The following is a 17,389-nucleotide window of genomic DNA, read 5'->3' on the forward strand; positions in this document are numbered from 1 at the left end:
TTTTCTCACATGCTGGGGATTGAACCCAATGCCTCATGCTAGGCAAGCTGTCTACCATTGAGCTATACATACTTCCAATCTAATACTTATCAATTTTAAAAAATGAATTAAAAACTCATTAAAATGTTCCAAATGAAAGATTTTAAGTTTTTATACATGACATAATGGTTTTTGGCAACAGTGATCATGTAATGATACAAATACTTTCAAATATTCATTTTAAACTAATTTTCTCCATAACAGCTTTCTTTGGAAAAACAAATAACTTTTTCATTGTTAATTCTTCCCTTTATTTTATGTGGGCAAACTCAGAACATTTTTTTTCCCCCAAAAAAATCAGGTAAATATTCCTCAGGAATTCATCATAGAAAAGAACAGAAAATTAATAATAATTGTTCCTTTGAAAAAATGACAACATCCTTAAGTTTTACAACTTTTTTTTTTGAGGGGGTTGCAGCTTTTGGGTATTACAGGCAAGTGTTCTACCACTGAGCTACATCCCCAGTCCAAATTTTACAACTTTTTGAAGTGCTTTGCCATAAAATAACCAGTGAAAGTATAATAATGAAAGATGATATGATCATTCTCATTTCATTTCAAAGCTTTATCAAGATTTTGCTTTAATTTAAAGGCTGCCTTTCATAAAATTAACTCTATTGAAGACCTTTTAACATTTTTGCTTCTATTTGCTACAGTAACTAACTGATGAATTTGATAAATGTGGTATTCTGCAACTTTGGAATCTGTATTTAATTCAAAATAACATAGGTGTTCCATAATGCTTCCATTTCACACAGATTTCCACAAAACACTCTTTTCATGAAAAATTTATTAAGAAGGTATCTTTGGCACATTTCCTGACTGAAAATTTTTTTTAACAACCTAAGAAAATAAGATGTTAACACTTAGGATAATGATGCATGGCTCTCATATAAGAGAGGTACCAGAAAGTGGACTGGTACACACTTTGCTTCAGGAGAACAATTAATTTATTATGACCTGAAGTAATGTAGGCTTCTCAGGGGAAGTGGGACTATGGAAAGATAGGGTTTAGAGAGGTTTATAGATGTTGTAGGAGAGAATGACACAAGAAAAAGGCATAGGCAAGAAAATACAAGTTGAATCTGGATACAGGGCAGATACCAGGTTGGAGAAAAGGATTCGTGATGTGTAATAGGTGAATGAGTAGGTACTTGGAGGTCTTTTATATGAGCTGAAAGTATTAAGAATTTCATTCTATGATAAGGGTTCAAGACAACATTCTGAAGGATCTAACATCAATCTACAGCTTTACAGATGCATGTAGCCATATTACAATGGCAGCCAGTTCAGGGAAGAAAAGTCTTACTTCTGGAATAAAATAGAAATCCCATCCCACAGTCGATTCTAAAAGAAGAGTAAGGTAAAGAGTTGTGTTTTCTTTCTACATTGGTAAAGACACTAGGTTGATTGGAAATATCTGAGGAGATTATATTTAGCATAGTGTAGCAGGTAATAACAATGATAGATGACTTAAAAAAGATCAAGTCAATATTACATGCCCAATTCATTATTTAAGTAAACATTAATTTGCATATATATCCCAGGAGAGAATAAACTGAATTCTACAGTGACTTAAGTTCTTTCTCATTCACTTTGGAGGTGTTGAGTACCATACAAAAAGAGCCAACATACTATTTAAGGAAGAAGGAATCAAAAAACATTTTCAAATTTACTTGTTCTCTTTTATCTTGTCCATTTAAATAAACCATAATGAAATCTTTATTTCATTCCTGTTTCCTATTAAGAGCTATTTCCATAGGAGTGGTTTCCAAAATAATGGTATATTGATGTAAGAAGTACTTATATGAGGTTGGGCATGGTGATGCATACTGTCCCAGTGACGCAGGGGCTGAGGCAGGAGGTTCGCAAGTTCGAAGCTAGCCTCAGTAACTGAGCAAGACCTGGTCTCAAAAAAGAAAGAAAGAAAAAGTATGTACACAAAAAACAAAACAAAGCTACAATTTAGAATTTATTTATTTTATTTTAGAAAACTTGTATACAAGCAAATTTACTAACTTTTATTAGAAGGACTGATAGTATATAATTTATAAGAACATTTATGCAGTGTACATTAAATGTAGGCATCAAAAACAAATGCAACTGTCATGGTTTCATGTGTCCATAGTCCCAGTAACCGAAGAGGCTGAAGCAGGAGGATTTCTTGGATCCAGAGTTTGGGGCCAGCCTTTGTAACACAGTGAGATCCTATCTCTAAAAAGACTCCAAAATCCAACTATCCCAAAGTTTCCTTTAAGTGGGAATTATTAAATAAGTAGATTGTCACGGCTTTCCCCTACACATTCTGATTCAGTGGTTTAAATTGGGATCCAGAATATTTTAAATAAAACCTCCAAACGTTTATTTTTTTTAGCCAAGTTTAGGAAATAGGCAGTACACCTTGACTTGGGCCTAAGTTCAGTTCTAAGTTCAGCACTAATAGTTGTATAATTTGTGCCTCAATTACCATTAGATAGCTAGAAAAATGGACTGTCTGAGGGTTCAGCAGCAGAACTAGGCTAACCAGTGACTTAGGGGGTAGTGTCCAGTTTACCTTATTTCTTGCTTTGATTGGACCAAAGGCCAGCTTCCTAATAGTTTAAGGGCAATAGTGTGTGTGTGTGGCTTAAAATTCATGATTATTTTTAACCATGAAACTTCTGCCATAGATCATTATTATGTTTCACAACTGTTATGCTGATCAATAACTTTATACTTATTTTTTATGTATTCTCTCACATGTGGAAATAGCGAAGTCTTTTTTTTTTAATGTTAAGGTGACTGGGTGTTGTGAAATAAAATACCTTTTCAAAATGTTAAAAAACACTAAAAGAAATAAAAGTTAACATTCATTGAATGCTTAATAATGAAGCACTGTCTCAAACACTTTTTTAATACCATATATTATTTAATCCCCACAACAATCATATGAAGTAGGTGCTGTTGATTAATGATGGAGCACACAGAGCTTAAGTAACTTGCCCACTGTTTATAAGATTTTTTGTTTGCTTGCTTATTTTAATTTGGGGACATCCTTAAGTAACACTTAAGATTTATTTCATGATGTTTAGACTTAATGATCCTTTGACTTCATTTGCTTAAAATTTGATTTCTTCTATCATGTTTTCTTTTGAAACAAATGAAACCTCCTTTTTTAGCCAGGAAGTTAAGGTGGCATACAGAAATCACTTTTTAGTCTAATATGGAATGTTCAAATGATAGAATCTGACAATTTAATACAAGTAAAATATTTATAGTCACTTTGAATATGTAGCTTGATAGTTCATCTGATAATGAATCTTTGCTTTATAACCTTACTAAGTTTTTAATGTCTGAGGTATTTGTGAGCATAGAAAAAAATTCAGGCAATTGCCTGTATTTTAATTGATACACAGTTAATATTTAAAAATTTAACTTGTCAGTTGTCTTTTTTTTTTTCTTAAGGTGTCAAGCTCAGTATTTTAAAAAATAATACTTTCACTAGGACTTCAATTAATCTTGAAATTATCAGACTAAATTTCCTGAAACATCTTAAAAAACAATAGTTAACAGTACAGTATAATGATTCTAAAAGCACAATCAGCCAAACAAATCTTGTAAATTTCAATCTAATTAAATTTATTAGAATCAAGTTCAGTAAACCAGGTTCTCTTAAATATTAAATGTTGCTTACAAATGTAACTTCTATTGCAAATTCCATATTATAATGATTCTCCAAAGCATTTTACATATCCTTAAGAAAACAGATATGTAGACAAATTACCCGTTATTATTCACTTTATCAATATGTATCTTTTTTCCAACATATATCTTAAACCTCATACAAATTTTTCACATTATAGGTTGGATTTTCTTCAACTTGTCATTTCTTCATCCCAAAACTACATATCTAATTACTGAACAAGACAGAATAGAACTCTCCATCTTCCAGCTTTCTACCACAACTTATCTGGCATAAATTCAGGGCAGGTCAGGGGACCTATGTCTACCTGCAAACCAGAGTGTGCATACTGAGCAGGGCTTAGTCTACATCTTCTTGTTCGGCTCTTGTCTGCCATTTGAAGTTTTGAGTACTAATATAATTTTAACCAAACATTTAATTTTCAGTTTCTTTGCAATCTGGTTCTTTTCCTAGAAATGATGCATTCTGTAAGTTTTTCCCTTGGGTTACACTTCATCTTTGTTTTAATGGGATTTTCCAAGTCCAATTATGTACATTCTGTGTAACTTTTGGCATTAAGGCCAGTTTGTGTACTAATGGGATTTTGTCACCCTACATGTTACAGTAGTACCCCTTTCTCTTTTATAATTTAATAGCTATCTCATTTGGCCATTAATGATTTTTACTGGCAGTGATAATCAAGTTTAGTTTTTATCCCTTTAAATTCACAAAGCCAAAATGATTTTTCTTTCCTAGGAATGCCAGAATCACCTCCGCAGATATGGAAATGTGAATCTGGAACTGGTGACGCGAATCATTAGAGATGGTGGCCCATGGGAAGATCCAGTGTTGCAAGCTGTTCTTAAAGCCCAGCCAGCATCTCAGGAGATAGGTACTTTAGGAGATTCAAAATCAAAACCAACATTTGTGAGAAGCAAACACAATTTTGTTTCCTTATTAGAGCAGCAGTAGTCATTTCTCTTTATTTTATAATACTGAATAATGGAGTAATTTATTTTCAAATGAAGAATGTTTAAATTGTTATTCTGATCTCGCCCAGACTGATTTTTGACATTAGATTAGGTATATTTATTTCAAGTAATGGGAATTGAGAATGTATTTACTGAATATTACTTATTTATAGGGAGTTTATCACTTCAGTTATAGTTTTAAAATCTGTTTAAGAAAGAATATCCTTATTTATAAAAGTAAAAACAAAAACTTCATGAAACCACATGGGATCTCCCTTACAGGAAACTCCATAAAGGCTGGAACTCTGAATTTATTCTCACCAACACTGTATATTCTACAATTAGTCCAGTGCCTGGTGTAGAGTAACTATTTAATATAAGTATTTGTTGAATGAATGAATGACCACACAATGAATGAATGACTAACTAAATGAATAAATACATTTTAATACTAATTCCAAATACCATAGAGCAGTATTTCTCTAAACTTCATCTACTAATAGAAGTTCAGTTTTATTTCATTCCCTTACTACCTATATCCTTCTTTGACATCACCTCCTGTCAAATAGTAATCCTCCTGTGACCCTTGTGGGCCAAAATTTCTTTTTGAGTCAGGAGGGTCTGTCACCTACTTAATCCTTTTTTTTTTTTTTCGTGTGTGTGGGTCACCTATTATTAAACTGTTCTGAACTTAAGAATCTTTTGTGTCACCAAACATAGAATGTTTGTTTGGAAGCTGTGAATATAAGCACAAAGATGTGGGAAACATTTGAAAGTGGGGAGGGAGCCTATAAAGCGAAGTTATAGGAAAGACAGAGAAAAAAGAGCTCACAACCCTGGAACCAGTTAGTCCTTGTCTGGTGAGAAAGATACTTTATACCCTAGATTATGCTGAGCAGGTTAGGATATTTCCATTTACGCCAGGTTAAGTGTGGGGTAGGTTGTAAGTGGAGCTGAAGGAGGGAGGAGGCTGTGATTCTCATATTTAAGAATAAACCACCTGCAGATACAAATGTAGAACTATGAGAGTGAGAGAAGATGAAGAGAGAAAACCAGGAGAATAAGTACAAAGTGGGGTATTTGATATAAGACTTTAAGAAAAGGACTAAGGTATATATGACAGTGGTAGAGAACCCAGTGGATACAAAAGAGATGTGTGTGGATCTTGGAAAGGGATTAAAAAAGAAAAGAAGAGAAAATAGGAGAGGGAGACAGTTGAAGCTGAGGAGAAAGAGTTAGATTATTTAGGAAAAGTATAAAGAGTCTAATATAGGAAAGGCAAAGTTTACTGGGAAATGTGGCCAGAGGAGATAGGAGATAGACAAAAGCTTAGGAGGGAGGAAAAGGGAGAAGAAAGTTTAGACTTCTACAGGAATTTTGAGCCTCTGAGTAGAAGCTAAAGCAAACCTATTGTTGGTTGTTCTAAGGGATAATGACCCTTTAGACTGCATATCACATTAGAATAATAAATATTCCTTTCATAACTACACTAGCAAGCTTCGGGAAAAGCTGCTCTAGAGCCTCATTAATATGGAAAACTTTTCTTTAGTTAGTGATCATTACAGTAAAGATTAGGGTGAAGTTTATTTATGTATTAACTACAAATCAGTGTTTGCCCATAATATCATAACCAGAATTACAAGGCTAATGTTTAAGCCAAAATAAAACATTACTTATAAGCCCTTCATTGATTAAACATATGTAAGTAATCAAACAGTTTTGGATTCAAAGTCATAAAATAAAGGTTCCAGTTTTGATCCTGCCACTTAAAAATTCTTTTTCCTTGGGCAAGTTATTTGACCTCTCTGAGACTCAAGAAATGTCACCTATAACACAAATATCATAAGACCTGTCATAAGGTTGTTGTTAGGTCTAAATAAACTTGTGTAGTTAAGAGTGCTTATATATTTCAAACTGTGTGAATATAGGTATAAATTAGTAATTATCCTTATGTAATACATGAGCATTTTAATAAACAGTTCTATTTGGCACTATTTTGGATAAATTTTATTTTAAAATAAAATATATCTCATTATTGTTTTTTCACTAACATATTGCTTTTCTAATTAATCTGATTTAGTGTGGTTTAATGTGATAACGTAGGATTCAGCTTTTTAATCTTATAGTAATTAAAATAATGGGCTGTAGGAAGAGAAACTATGTAATCTGAGACTAGAAAGGCATCATAGCCAGTACCCTTTGAAACATATTATCAAACTAAAGAGGAAAATTTAATTTTTTCCCTTTCTTAAATTTTAGGTTTTTTTTTTTTGTTTTGTTTTGTTTTTTACTTTTTAGACTGAGAAGAAATCAGCAAATATTTCTTGAGTGCTGTTTTGGTATTGCTCTTATTTTCATTATTCCAACCATATAATTGAAAATTCTTTTCATAAATAAAGTTTACTAAAGAAAATGTTAGTTAAATAACTTGTTAATCTCATTAGATATCATATTTTAGTGGTAAAGTTTCAAACAAAGTTTCAGAGAATCTTTTCTTGAGGGTAACAGAGTGTTTCTTTTTAATATAGTGAACAAATATTTAAGTTCTGAAAATCCACTGTTCTTTGAACTACGCGCCAGATACCTAATTGCTTGTGAACGCATACCTGAAGCAATGGCTCTTATTAAATCTTGTATAAATCACCCAGAAATCAGTAAAGACTTGTACTTCCATCAAGCATTCTTCACATGTCTGTTTATGTCACCTGTGGAAGACCAGCTATTCCGTGAGGTATTGTTTGAGATTTTTGCCAGTTACCATTTTAACCTTACCAAAGAGGGGCGGGGTAGCTCATTATTGTTGAATTATTTTTTTCATTATACCAATGATTTAAAGATCACATTATCTAGATGTGTTCTCTTTTGGCACCATTCTTTAAATGCATGTTGAATTAGAATCTGATATTAACAAATAATGAAATTAATAAAATATATTCTCTAATAAACATTACTTGAACTTTTGGTGTAACAGAAAGAGTCAAATAAAAAGCAAAAAACACTGTGATTTTGCCTTTTACCTAACGTAGTAAAATGCTAAATGCTCATATTTATTTATTTTTTCAAGATTAAAGAATGAATCTTTTCCTAATATGGAACCTACTTGCCTGCAGGTTCTAGGCATTAATGAGATTACAAGCACTCATTATAAAATGAAGGTGCTATGCAGTAAAAATAAGAAACATTAAAGTATTTCTCTATAATTCATCATTGCCAGTAGTTTCTTCTGTTTAAATATTTAATGAAATTAGCTTTTTAGACATTTTTAATGAGATGAACTGATTTTTCCTTTCTCACAGCATTTATTGAAAACAGACTGTAAGAGTGGAATTGATATCATCTGTAACACTGAAAAAGAAGGCAAGACTATGTTAGCTTTGCAACTTTGTGAATCCTTTCTTATTCCACAGCTCCAGAATGGTGATATGTACTGTATATGGTAAGTATTCCTAATACAGAAATTAAAATGGTAAGATGGGTACCAGAGGGAGAAATGATTAGCAGTTTGGACTTCATAGCTATTTTAATATTGTGTGAAAATATTAAACTATTTTAAAAATTTTGTGCAAAGAACAACAGTATAAGAATTAAATATCTTAAAAAGAAAATAATCATATGTAACTCATTGTTTAAATTTTCAAGGAAATCGCTTCTCAGCCTTTTGGCTAAGATCAAGTGTAAATTTTCAAGGTATGTGTTATAGTGAAACAACGTTTGAAATTAAGTTTTGGAGCATGAATTTGTAAAAAACATTTGAAAACTATTTAAAAGTTTTAAGTAGGATTTTTAAAAAGTGCTTTCAATTTTTAAGTTCTTTAAAACAATATCTTGAAGGCATATAGTTCCAAATCATATTTGAACATTTTTGTTTTATAGATTAAAATTTTCATATAGCTTAGAGAAGGGGACCTAGGAAGAAGTGCACTTGTCTTCTAGGCGAGTAGTATACTTTTCTTAGTTAAATTTTTATTTTTATTTGAAAAATTGACCATGTCAACTGGAATTGCAAATAGTGGAAGAGAATAAGGAGATGGTGGTGAGACATGTGAACTTCTAAGTAGTTTTAAAAGTATTATCATGTTTTGTATTCTGAAATGGAATATAGTCATGACTGATAATAGTAGATCTTTTCCAATGGGGATAAGAATGTTCTCTGCCCTTAGCTCTAGCAAACTATTTAAATAGGGTATCTTTAGTCTTTTAATTTATTCAGAAGTGAATGGAATCAAGTGTAAACAAACAAACAGAAAGATCTGCTTTATTTTGTTCTTTTCTTTGTTAAATTTTTATTCTTTAAAGAGGGAACTTAAAATGGAATAATGCCTATCTTCCAACTCCTGGCCACAGACAGCCTCTTAAGAATAGAAGCAGGGGCTGGGGATGTGGCTCAAGCGGTATCGCGCTCGCCTGGCATGCGTGTGGCCCGGGTTCGATCCTCAGCACCACATACAAACAATGATGTTGTGTCCACCAAATACTAAAAAATAAATATTAAAAATTTATTATTAATAAATATTAAAATTCTCTCTCTCTTTCCTTCTCTCTCTCTCTTTAAAAAAAGAATAGAAGCAGTGTGTGTGTGCGACTCCTGCTTTCTAACCAGCAAAGAGTCTTTCTTTTTGACCCTTCTTTCTGAAAAACCTGTTTTTTTTTTTTTTTTTTGGTACCAAGGATTGAACCCAAGAATGCTTTACCACTGAGCTATATTCCCATTCCTTTTTATTTTTAATTTCGAGACAGGATCTTGCTAAGTTGCTTAGAACATTAGTAAGTTGTTGAGGCTGGCCTCAAACTTGCCATCCTCTTGCATCATTTCAGCCCCCTGAATGGCTGGGATTACAGATGTACCCTGCTGTGTCTGGTCCACAATCTAGTTTTATTCTATTTCAAGCTAACAGGGCAAGCTACTACCCCCATTTCTTTTTCATTGTCATTAATAATAACAACAATAACAAAAATGTCCAACATTTAGTGAGTGCTTCTTATATTTTATATTTGATATATGCATTATCTCATTTAATCCACAGTCTTATGGAGTAGACTATGTTCAAGCCATTCAGTTTGGAAGTAAAGCCAGGATTCAAACCTAGGCAGTTTCACACAACAGCTTGTGCTGTTAAACATTACCTACTAAATAAGCATCAAATTAAGGAAAAAACCCCATGTTGTTAGGGTGACTGTAGACTCTGTTATAGCTTTCTCTTAGAAATTAGGTAACTTGATGATTATATTAGTAGTTAATAGGGCCCTTTATAAGCTACCTGGGAAGTGTTTGTATACTGAATGTACCCTCTGATTAAAGGAAAACTGAGCTTTATTAACTTGACTTTATGGATTTCTAAATGAGGACTATTGGTGATTTTCAAGGTGTTTTTTTCTTGTTTTCCCTCAAAATCCAACATACAAGTAAAAATAAGATCTCATAAATTCATTCAAAATGGAGTTTTACAACCTCATGCTAAGATTTCTGCTTTGCCTGTTACACAACTAAAATCCATCTGGTAACCCATTCTGGCAAACTTATTAGGATCTTAGAATATTTATTTTGTTTATCAAGTTTTCTTATGACTTAATTATGACTTAATGAAATAAAAGGGAAATAAAGATTTTTGTCATAAAACAAAAAGAAAAAAAATTCCCTTCATTTTGTGCCCTAAGACTGTCTGTAAGGACCTCAAATTATTTTCTTAAACAAGCTGTAAAGTAAAAAAATATACATTTCCAATATGTCAAACATTCATTTGTATGATATTGAGTAGAATATCTCTCCATTGATTTTCAACTGTCATTTTGGTTTAAAATTTGTTAAAGAGCTATGGTATGTCTTTTTAAATATAGTTGATCTGTTTCCCTTCATTCATCTCCGTCTTTTCATAAAACACTTCTTATTTGTAATGTCCACCATCATCTCTTATCTCATTCCATGTGTAGTTTTTCTTACTATAGTCAGTCCTTCAAGAGGTTTCAGCATTTAGGAATATAATAGTTGCCATATTATCAGGCTAGGGGTATAGCTCAGTGGTAGTGTACTTGCCTCATGTTATCATGTGTGAGGCCCTGATTCAGTTCCCAATCCCCCACGCCCCTAACACATACACAGATTACCAGATTATCAACGTAAAAATATTTGTTGACTAAATCTTAGTGCTTGGCCCTATAAAATTACAAAGACAAGAAATGAACATAAGAAATTAGCGATTAAATGTCAATATATGCTAGACATTTCATCTATGTGTTTCATTTATCTCCCTTAATTCTTTTAATAAAAATACTGAATAAAAGTTACGTGAGCATTGGCTTTTTAATCTTATTTTTGAAATTTCAGTTACTACATCTGATGTCCCTTTTGATAACTTCTGAAACCAAAGCATTTAATGAAATTAATATATCTTCAGTCTTTCTTTTCAAACACTAAAACAATATTTAAAAATTTTTTTTTAAATGTTGAATAGTAATAATCTCAGTTTTTATGTATAAGGAAGCTGTAGCTGAAAGAGATAAAAGAAACAAAGCTAATAAAAAATGGAGTTGTAATTTACACAATTTAACTAGTCTGGAAGTAAGAGATGTGTTTCACTAGCATAGAGGAAAGATAATATTTATTGAAAGCATACTGGAATGTGACATGAGACACAAGAAGAGCAGAAATACAGTCAGTCCTCAAGATAACTGCTATCAGGGACAGGGAGATTGCTAGTGTTCTTAAAAAATTTGTTTTCTCCCCCCCTCCAATTTATTTATTTATTTATTTTTACATACATGACAATAGTGGAATGCCTTACACTCATTATTATCCATTTACAGCAGTTTTTCGTAACTCTGTATATAATGTATGTTCACGCCAAAATTATGCCATTATACGTGTACTCTTTTTTTTTTGCATTACAATTCTTAATACACATATATACCAGTTTTTCATATCTCTGTATATAAGGTATATTGACACCAAATTCAAATCTTCATAACATATATTTTGTATATTGATGACCATCACATTCCTACATCCTTGCTAATCCCCTTCCCCCTCCTTTTCCCTCCCACCCCTCTTCCCTATCTAGAAATAATCATTCTCTCATGCTCTCCTTCCCTACCCCACTTTGAGTCACCCCCCTTATATCAGAGAAAACATTCGGCATTTGGCATTTATTTTTTTTTGGATTGGCTAACTTCACTTAGCATAATCTTCTCTAATGCCATCCATTTACCTGCAAATGCCATGATTTTTTTTTTATTGCTGAGTAGTATTCTATTGTATATAAATGCCACATTTTTTATATCCATTCATCCACTTAAGGATACAGCCACTGAAAGGACTTAAAAATTTGTTTTCTCTGTCATTTTGCTTCAGTGTCTCCTGCTCTTGATAGCAGAACACCAAGAGTCCCCAAGTTTCATAATTTAGAGTTAATACCCCAGGGACTCTGGCTTGATTGGGGTCAGTTTCCCACTCCTGAATAAGTGGGAAGAGAGGTCACATAGGAGACATGACCATGGGAGTTTCACCCTTATAATATTAGAGCCATTCCCAGAAACTTATGGCTCACTGTTACCTCCAATTAGTATTTAATGTGATATTAAAATTTAGGGGTTTCATCCCCAATTACGTGTTCTTGCCACTATTACCACTGTACAACATGTCACTGAGGTGATTTATAATGTATTAAAAGTGGGGAAATGCAACCTATAAAACATATACAAGGAAGCATATGAAAGGTATGAAGGCAATAAAAGGTAAGAGGGATGAGATCTATTCTGAAATAGTTTTCACTTTAGTTTGGGGTATTCATGAAGAGAAACTTTGAAAGATGGCTGATCTTTGAAATGAGGAGTACAATCAGGATAAACAACAAAACAATAGTGAAAATAAATGAAGCAGTTTTACCGACAATGAGGAGACCACCCTAGAAAACTACCTAAGGCTCAAGTATTGATCCTTTTCACTCACCCATGTTTCTGTTGCTGTTAACACTGAGTATCATATTGAATAAGCACCAAGTATAATGATCAGGGAGGCTGGAAACAAATCAGGTTAGCAACCACTGTAGTAGTACATCTGTAAACTTAAGGGGCCTAAGATAGCACTGAGAAAGAAGGATAGAGCTGAGAGCAAAAATATAATTGAAATGTAAATGTGCTAGAAAATAAACAAGTTAGGACCTGCAGGGTTGAGGAATATTTAGTGTCACTGATCTAGAAAAAGATCAACAACTTGCCAGGAATATGATTAATTCTAACTGGGTTATTGTGGTAGAAATCTAAGTTGAAATACACAGGCATGAAAATTTGGAAAGAATTGAGAGCTAGAGATTTGGAAGGAAGGTGTGAAACCTGGTGAATGTTCTAAAGGAGGATTTGTGGTGAACTGAAGAGCATCCACACAGCTAGTATGAAATAGAGATGGAATTTTGGTTTTACTTCTTTACCTGCTATTATTTTCTGTGTTGTGTTTTCTGTATTTTGTCTCTTAAGTAGACTATATGGTAATCAAAGTGTCCTTAGATTTGGGGAGAGGGGTAGGAAGTAGCATTTATTGGTGGGCATGACTAAAGAGGGGACAGGAAGCACAGGGGAAGCCCTCACAAGTGCAGGGCTCGCCACTTGTCCAGGGACCATGATTAAGGATGAATAAGACCCATAGCCATTCAAGATGAACCACTTCTCAGCCACCATGTCTTCAAATTCATCTGCATTAAACTTAGTAAAGCCCTATTTCTTTAAGATGTGAATCTTCTGTGACCAGGGAATTTGAACTTGAGCCCTGGCTAAGACCTTAATCACATCATGCTCCTTGTTCTGCAACTTGGTGCAGATGGACGTGATGATTTGGTCAGTATAATCTCTGATCACTGTGCCCTGGGGACTTCCAAAAGCATTTCAAATACCTGTCTGGAGCCCTCGATTATGAACAGCCTAGGAGACAGGAAGGTCCATTGGATCCTGTTTTCAAAGGACCCTTAGGGTAATCTAAACAAGCAACACTTGAGTTATCACTGAGGATGCTGCTGTTTGCAAGTATTACACCCTGGGGCCCCAAGAAGAAAGATGCCCAGTCAGCTTAAATGGCTGCAAATTTCCACAGATTGAATACCTATATGTGCTCGGCTTAAAGTACATATTCAGTTAAATCACTCAAAAAAATTTTATCAGTTAGATTATGATGCTTTGCCTAACTTTTATGACAAGTTTTAAAAATTTCTAATTTGTTAAAATTAGATAATCAAATATATCAATTATATCTTCTACCTTTGCCTCAAAACCCACTGTTTCTAGCCTTATTTATCCTGTAAGCTTGGCTATATTTTAGAAAGGAATCTACCTCTGAAATACTTTAAATGGTACATAGCTTATCTGCTTAAAGTATTAGAACCTAAAAAAAGAATGATTTAAAACATAGAAAACAATTTCAGAATCAATACGATTATTCAGAATTTTAATGTATATTACTTTTGGTACCTTAATAGATTAAGATAGTCTACAACATTGGTTTCTAAATTTATAAGTAGGATAAACCAAAGTTTATGGCTTTTTGAAATTATATCAGTATTGGTACATTGGGATTACAATTTCTCTTTTGATCTAATTCTAATATGCCAACATATGATTGGAATTCATTCCTTCATTACAAAACTGTACCTTTTGGTCTCTTTTTGTCTTAGCTTCTGTTAGTCTTAGATAGCAGAAGTAGCTTGGGGGTCAGCATACACATTTACACCCACTTCGTGCATATCTTTGCCAGGGCATTGGCATTGTAGAATCAGGGAAAGATAGCTAATGTCTGTATTTGAATAAACTGTATTTTTGATATTTCTCTTTTTTTTTCTCATTTACAGGGAGTTGATTTTCATATGGAGTAAACTACAGCTTAAATCTAATCCTTCAAAACAAGTTTTTGTAGATCAATGCTACCAGCTTTTAAGAACAGCAACTAATGTGAGAGTCATATTTCCTTTCATGAAAATCATTAAAGATGAGGTAAATAGGATATATTTATCCCTTGAATTTTAAAATAAATTTAAATGACAATTCACTGAAACTCGAATCTCTTATAAAATTTATTTGACTATAAAATTAAAAATAAGGAGGATTTTAAGACTTCATTCTCCATATATTACATCCTCCTCTCCCCTAACTCCAAACTCCCAATGTGGAAAAAAAGTCAGTTTACTAAAAATTTGGGAACAGTTGCTTCAATAAGAAGCTATTATCTCTTATGACTAAATATGTTGTCACTTTTGACATTATTCTAAATTCCAACTGTAAAATATTAATTTGCAAATGACCTTTACATGTCTATAGGGAACACCCGTTCACTGTCACAGAAAAGCTTAGTTTATAGTTTAACACTGGTGTTTATATCAAAAGGAACAATGAATTCTGGCATGTTTGAAACTTAAGGACAATATTTAAAGTATTTATCTAAAGTAATTATAAAAACTCATTGCCTGGTTTTAAAAATAGTCCTGAATCAAGTTTTTCTTGGGCCACTTGCAAATGATTAATTCTATATATGAATTTTACATAGTCATGAAAGTGAATTCTGTACTTTTCCCTTCAAATTTTATTAACAAGATCTTGAATACAAAGATAGGGAAGATAAGGCCACCCTTTATTTTGTAGCTCCATTTAATTGACTTTTTGTGGGTTACTTTTAAATACATAAAGAGGCATCAATTAAATAATATGTTGTTGTTTTTTTTAATGACTTTCACTCGAAATACTAACAAGACTTTCAATACAAAGTCAGGAAAGATAAAGCTATCCTCCATTTTCTAGCTCCACTTAATTCAGTATTTATGTAAGTTACTCTTAAATATGTAAGGAGACAGCTGTTCAATAATATATTTTGATTTTTTTCTTATTTATGTATTTATCACACTATCACATCACTCATTAGATGTGTGACCATATAGTAATTGTGTTCCCATGATATATAAAGTTGGCAGCATTGTTTGGTTTTTGCTTTGCTTTTTTATTTCTAATTTTTAAATTGCATTTATAGTGTCCTTACTGAATAGTTAACTATTATTCAAATGTATTGTCAGAGTTACCTCTCCTGTATAGAAACAAACTATGGTATAGAACACTTAACATATGATGTGTATCTGAGTCCACTGATAAGACTTCATTTTAAAAAATCAAGATGTATCCATATGCATCTATTTATCTCTGTGTTTACATATAGTTCTCATTTGTACCAAAAGTTGAGAGCCTGTGTTATAGAAAGTTTATATTATGTTGATTTTTCTGATTATTTATAGAGCTTTCTTACTTTCGTGTGTCTGGTTAACCTAAGAATACATAATACTGAGGAAAAATTCAAAGATAAAATAAACATCAAAAATATGATGCTTAATGGTTTATGCCCTTACTAAAAAAGCTTTTATCTGATAGAGATCATTCAAGTGTTTCAGTGCTATGAGAAAAGGCATAGTTAACAGTGAATTCGGAAGAAGGTATCACAATCGTGTGTCTGGTTAACCTAAGAATACATAAGACTGAGGAAAAATTCAAAGATAAAATAAACATCAAAAATATGATGCTTAATGGTTTATGCCCTACTAAAAAAGCTTTTATCTGATAGAGATCATTCAAGTGTTTCAGTGCTATGAGAAAAGGCATAGTTAACAGTGAATTCGGAAGAAGGTATCACAAATAGTGTATCTGCCAAGGCTTCATAAAGAAGGGAAGATGCTTTAGCTTGGGTTTTAACAGATGAGGACAGTACTAACATTTGTAGAAAATTTTGTGGTTTACAGAACACTTCTTCCTCATTTTATTATTTATTTTTCACAACTGTCTGGTGGCATTAATACGGGAACAAGAAACATGGTGAAGTGGATGAGAGTTGAGATTTTAGGGGTTAGGGGTTATTCCTAAAGGGACTTGAATGCTTCACTAAACATTGTAACTTCAGTTTATAATTCTGAAACCACTAAAGGATTTCAGGTAAGGAAATAGCCTATTTACTTTTCTGATGATCTTAAAATTTTAAAAAACGTGTGCATTTGAATACTTTATAATCTTACAAGTCAAGACAGAGGATGTATACAGAACTTAAGAGAAAGGTAGAGAAGGAATTATGTTTTAAACTAGTGGATCTTGAATTTGTTATACTTGGAAAATGTAGGTGGGAAAATTAATTGTAATAGACTTAAAAATTTTTAATTCAGAAAGTATTTCAAGCCCGAGATGATGGATTTATAGGAGCAATCCAAAGATAGTAGAATAAATTTGATTCCCATTCATTGTGCAAACATTTATTCAGTGGTCACTATGTACCAAACTTCTCTGCTAACCATAGGAAAATACAAAAAATGAGATACTGTGCCTGTGATTTAGGAATTCAAAGGTAGGCATATATGTAGATAATTCTAAAACAATATGTAAATGCCTCTTAGATATAAATTGTTAAGTCTTTCTTAGTGGAAAGAATAGTGATTACCTTAGGGCAGGAGCCAAGATGGATGGAGAGAACTGATTACAGAGTAGAATTGATACTAAAATAACGAATAGATCAGTAGGAATTTATCACCCGGATAAAGTGGGAACAGTCTCTGAAGTTAAGGCCTGTTTTTGGAACTGTAATTAGTTAAGCAGGGTTTGACATCATGTAAGGAATTAAGAGGGCACGAGGCTGGCAAGATAGTACTCTTTCCTGTCATCTATAATCATATGCAGGCAGTATGACTATGTAACATATGCACCATATATGTATGTACAT

General features: G+C 32.7%; 1 protein-coding gene, 1 long non-coding RNA gene and 1 other non-coding gene across 3 annotated transcripts in view; 1 reads left to right on the top strand and 2 right to left on the bottom strand.

The window, feature by feature from the left end:
* Znf654 (zinc finger protein 654) overlaps window positions 1-17,389 on the top strand; it is a 78,836-nt gene that overhangs the window by 54,400 nt on the left and 7,047 nt on the right. The window contains exons 4-7 of the mRNA XM_046430536.2: window positions 4,457-4,592; window positions 7,200-7,402; window positions 7,968-8,107; window positions 14,499-14,640. Of these exons, the coding sequence (XP_046286492.1) occupies window positions 4,457-4,592; window positions 7,200-7,402; window positions 7,968-8,107; window positions 14,499-14,640 (621 nt within the window). The remainder of the gene's footprint in view (window positions 1-4,456; window positions 4,593-7,199; window positions 7,403-7,967; window positions 8,108-14,498; window positions 14,641-17,389) is intronic.
* LOC124083781 (uncharacterized) overlaps window positions 8,100-17,389 on the bottom strand; it is a 28,667-nt gene continuing 19,377 nt past the window's right edge. The window contains exon 4 of the long non-coding RNA XR_006848905.2: window positions 8,100-9,145. This is a non-coding gene — a long non-coding RNA (uncharacterized LOC124083781). The remainder of the gene's footprint in view (window positions 9,146-17,389) is intronic.
* On the bottom strand, window positions 13,604-13,737 carry LOC124083825 (small nucleolar RNA SNORA70). Its single transcript, XR_006848928.1, has one exon. It is a non-coding gene; the product is annotated as a small nucleolar RNA SNORA70 (small nucleolar RNA).

This window comes from Marmota monax, unplaced genomic scaffold (genome assembly GCF_021218885.2).
Source record: "Marmota monax isolate L192 unplaced genomic scaffold, Marmota_monax_Labrador192_F-V1.1 WCK01_AAM20220418_F8-fsc00016, whole genome shotgun sequence".
Classification (NCBI taxonomy): Eukaryota; Metazoa; Chordata; class Mammalia; order Rodentia; family Sciuridae; genus Marmota; species Marmota monax.